The sequence below is a fragment of the Cibotium barometz genome, chromosome 4, assembly GCF_041138505.1.
Source record: "Cibotium barometz isolate CiBa-2024 chromosome 4, ASM4113850v1, whole genome shotgun sequence".
NCBI lineage: Eukaryota > Viridiplantae > Streptophyta > Polypodiopsida > Cyatheales > Cibotiaceae > Cibotium > Cibotium barometz.
Genome location: NC_141049.1, coordinates 10317790 through 10322219, shown reverse-complemented (window position 1 = coordinate 10322219; position 4430 = coordinate 10317790). Strand labels below are relative to the sequence as shown.

Here is a 4430-nt window from a genome sequence, read left to right as displayed (position 1 = left end):
CTTGACCTCGTTAGAGAAATTCGTTAAGAAAATAAAAATAGTGGAATCGTCCTCGTTTTCCGGGCAGGGAAAATTATCTCGGTTTCGGTTTTTGGAATGACCACCAGCTTAGTTTCGTGCCCGAACATTCTTCGAGGGCGAGGCCTCGAATGTCTCGTGCCCGGACATTCGAGGGCGAGGCCCCGAGTAAGAAACCCTGCCCCACGCAAGAGGAAGCTACTTCCGCTACTACCATCCAGGAATGGACAGTGGGATCTCACAAATGCAATGATAGTCCATATGGTAGTCATACAATATGCGGGTGCATAGGTTTCACCATAGTCAATTTCTTTCTCTTGTGCATAACCCTTTGCAAGACCTAGCTTTGTATCGCTCAACACTGTCATCCACTTTATGTTTGAGCTTGTAAACCCATTTCATACCAATGGCCTGCTTACCAAGAGGCAAGTCTACCAAATCCTATGTATCATTTTTTAGTATCAAATCATACTCAAATTACATAGCACTCATCCAATTTTCAGATTCCTTTTCTTTATCAAAGGAGACAGGTTCCTCTTCATCACATAAACTGGCAAAATAAGAGCATAACATGCGTCAATATAAGAGATGCATGATGAGAGCCTGCACGTGTTCTGCTAGGCAAAGGAATGGCCAATTTGTTATCACACGTAGTGTTTGCACCAGTCATTTTGGCATACTTTTAGACTCCAGAATTTCCCTTCTTTCCTTATCAACTGCATCGTCCACATTTTCCTCATCAATAGACTAATTTGTGGTGGCTAAAACATGCTAATTTGTAACTTGTGTGGGCTGATTTTCAACATTCCTTGGATTACCCAAATGCTCTATATCAATGCATCCTACATTGAACAATGAAAGAAGAGTGTTGAATATGTCTTGTGAACATATATATTTTGTTATTTTTTACATGAAAGCAAGGGCTAAATTGCATCTTCCACAAATACATCTCTACTCACAAGAATTTGCTTGGTAGTAGGATGATAGAAACGATAACCCTTACTTTTCGAGCTCTATCCCATAAAAATACATTTAATAGCCTTATCATCAAGTTTGCTGCTACAAAGTTGCTCAGGCACAAGTGTATAAGCAAGACAACCAAATATGTGTAAATGAGCCACATAGGGCTTTCTACCATTCCAAGCTTCAAAAGGCATAATTGAATCCAAAGTCTTTGTAGGACACCTATTCAAAACATACGTTACACTGTACATGGCTGCTTCTAGCCAAAAACCATGAGGTAACTCTTGACTTTTGACCATACAACGTGCCATCTCCATGAGAGACCTATGTACAACTACATCGTTTTGTTGAGGTGTGTAGGACACAGTACATTGGTGTTTTATCCCATTATCAGCCATGTATGCATGAAACTCCTTAGACATATACTCCCCCCCTATCGATCAATACGCAGGGTACCAATCTTACATGCACAAGCATTTTGAGCCATAGCAACAAATTGCCTAAAGCATATAAAAACCTTTGATTTCTGTTTCAATGGATATACCCAGGTATGCCTGGAATAATCATCAATTAATGTGATAAAATAGAGGTAGCTCGGGCCAATAGATGGTGTCCTCATAGGACCACATACATCACTTGTATAAGCTGTAATTTTTGGACAGCTCTAACTAAACCATCTTTAGGAAATGATGCCCATCACTACATTTTTAAAAGAATACAACCCTCAAAAACATGTTTGATAGGGGCTTCAAGATGTGGTAGCTTAGACACCATGTCATGTTTATACAAACACAAGAAACTACAAAGTTCAAGTGACCAAAGTGTGCATACCACATCTTAGAATCAACTATTTCTTTGGTGGCATAAACTGTACATGCAGCATGCCTTTGTCTTTCATATGCATCTAGCTTGTAAATGCCATGAGACAAAGTACCAAAAGCAACAATTATCTTGCCATACTACGATCATGAACAATACATCTGTCATCCTCAAACTAAACCACTAAGCCAACCTTAGTAATGGTAGAGACAGATAGCAAGTTCTTCATGATCCTTGGTACATACATTATATTTGTCATCCAAACTGAACCACTAAGCCAACAATTATCTTGTCGTAGCGATCATGAACAATACATATATCATCAAGCCAACCTTAGTAAGACAGATAGCAAGTTCTTCTTAATCCTTGGTACATATAATATATCTAAAAGCGTGATTGTTCCACCATTTGCAACAGTGAGAACAACTTTACCAACTCCTTTTACAAGCTATGAGGAGTTGTTTGCACATGTTACAGTGTTTCCTTATGGAGCAGATTCAAGCGATGACGATGAGAACAAACTACGATAACCATGTATACATCCTTATACAAAGGGTCATAACTGCATTGCATAATGAAAGCCCAATCATCATGTGCATAGTTTACAGATTCTTTGCTTTCTGCATTGGATACTGATGCATCAGCTACAGCCATACCTAGGTCTTTCTTTTCTCCTTCTTGAGCCGTTTCCTGCACTCAATAATGTAGTGACCAAGTTTCCTGCAATAGTTGCATTTGCCCTTTTTCTTTAGCTTTTCACCTTCCTTATCTACAAACTTGCCCGATGACTCTAATTTCAGCTTGTAACTACTTTGAGGAAAGGATTTACCTATGCCTTTTTGTTGACTGGCAGCAAAAACTTGATCTCCTGTATGCATGACAGATCTGTTTTGCCTAGATTGCTCTTCTTGCAAGAGCACAGAAACCAACTCTTCAAACTTCAAGGCATTTGGATTGCCTTTCATCATAAGTCTGATGGTAGAAGTAAAACCTCGATGGTAAAAGCAAAACCTTGATACGAGACTTCTTACATTCAAAATATATAAGGGGACTAACCATTTTGAGGTTCTCTAACCAAGGAGAGAGAGAGAGAGAGAGAGAGAGAGCCACTAACCAAGGCTAGACTTCCTCAAGGAAGGGTGGAAAGTTAAGATCAAAGTCACGGAGGCCGCTAGTAGTGGATAGCGGCTGGATAGAAGGGGCCGGCATGATTACCGTTTCGTGATTCAACGTCGTGAACCTTTGATCAGAGGGGTCCACATACAAACGAGCATTATTGCCGCTGCTGCAATGCGCAGCGCCTACTACATCCTGTCGGAGGAAATTGGTCTTCGCCTTATCTCCGCGCAGAGCTCTGGCCGCGTCGTCGTAGGCGCGGGCGGCCTCCTCTGCGGTGTCGAAGGTGCCGAGCCACACCCGCCTCTTCCTCCACGGGTCTCGGATCTCCGCTGCGAAACGCCCCCAAGGCCGCCTTCTCACGCCACGGTAAGGCTTTGGCACGCTTCTCATTGGGGGATAGTAGATACAACACTGGCCTTCTCAGGTAGCTCAGGTAAACGAAGTTGAGGAAATGCAGAAGCAGCTGGGTGGATCTAGTAGATGAGGAGGAGGAGGAGAACGGCAGCGGCGTGGGCGGCGGACTGGCGTGTTGCAGGACGCGCTTTAAACACGAGAACGCAGATACCTTACAGGTGCGACATCGCTTTCGTGCCCCCAACAGCTGCCAATCCTACAGCCCAGCCGCCACCCCCCCGCCCCGCGCGCCTGCTGCCCAAATTTCAGATAGTGGACCCGTGGACTCTTGGAGATGCCGTCCCCCAGCGGCTACCGTGTGGTCTCGTCACATCACGCAGCCGCCCGCCTCGCGGCGCCGTCCTGGTGATGGCGACGGATGCCCAACGCTGCGTCGAGGGGCCACTTGTCGTTACGCGTCTAGGGTGGTGGTGGTGGTGGTTGTGGCGGCGCCGTTTTTCAATTCTTTGTCTTCAAGCGACCGTGGGGCAAAAGGTCTACGTCCCGGTCCCATTTTAAAAATTCAACCCTACGTGTTCCGCTTTATAAAGCAAATTTCCTTTGGTGTCAGTGCTTTCCCAAAAATAAAAAATAAAAAAAAACATGAGGCCCTTCTGTGTAGCCCATTGGTCTTAGGAAATGATGCCCAAAAAATAAAAAACCATAATATTACATCCAACACTAAAAGTAACCATCATAAATGACATCCACTCACGAGTTTATGTGACATTTTCTTGCACACGCTTCTTTTTATAGCACTAAAGTATATACTCTTGAAAAAAGAAGCCTTATACATTAGCTTAATGCCCCCCCCCCATCATGAGCCATTTTTTTTTCCAGATATGAGTTTCAAGAAAAAAAACCGTGTGGTTGTATCCAACATGATTGATTTTCTTCCAACATCGTACAAAGGGGGGTTTAATCACAATGTTTTACAATATTTTGATGTGTTAGAGCCCCATCCCACATAACTCATGTGGCATAACTGCAAAGCAATTCTTCACATGTAACATCAGAATTCACGTCCCACTTATTATATAATAACAGCTTGGTGCTCCCACAAAATGGGCAACATAGGCCAATGATGAAAGAGCATCAAACACTACTACGAGTTGAGT

The 4430-nt window shown here is 43.1% G+C and overlaps 1 protein-coding gene across 1 annotated transcript; it reads right to left on the bottom strand.

The window, feature by feature from the left end:
- Positions 1-1912: 1912 nt before the first annotated feature.
- LOC147638898 (ethylene-responsive transcription factor 11-like) lies at positions 1913-3459 on the bottom strand. Its single transcript, XM_086785398.1, has 2 exons — positions 2630-3459; positions 1913-2520 (listed from the first exon to the last, which is right to left on the bottom strand). The coding sequence occupies exon 1, from the start codon at positions 3307-3309 to the stop codon at positions 2920-2922; it is 390 nt and encodes a 129-aa protein (XP_086641524.1). The 5' UTR covers positions 3310-3459; the 3' UTR covers positions 1913-2520; positions 2630-2919.
- Between the last annotated feature and the right edge of the window lie 971 nt (positions 3460-4430).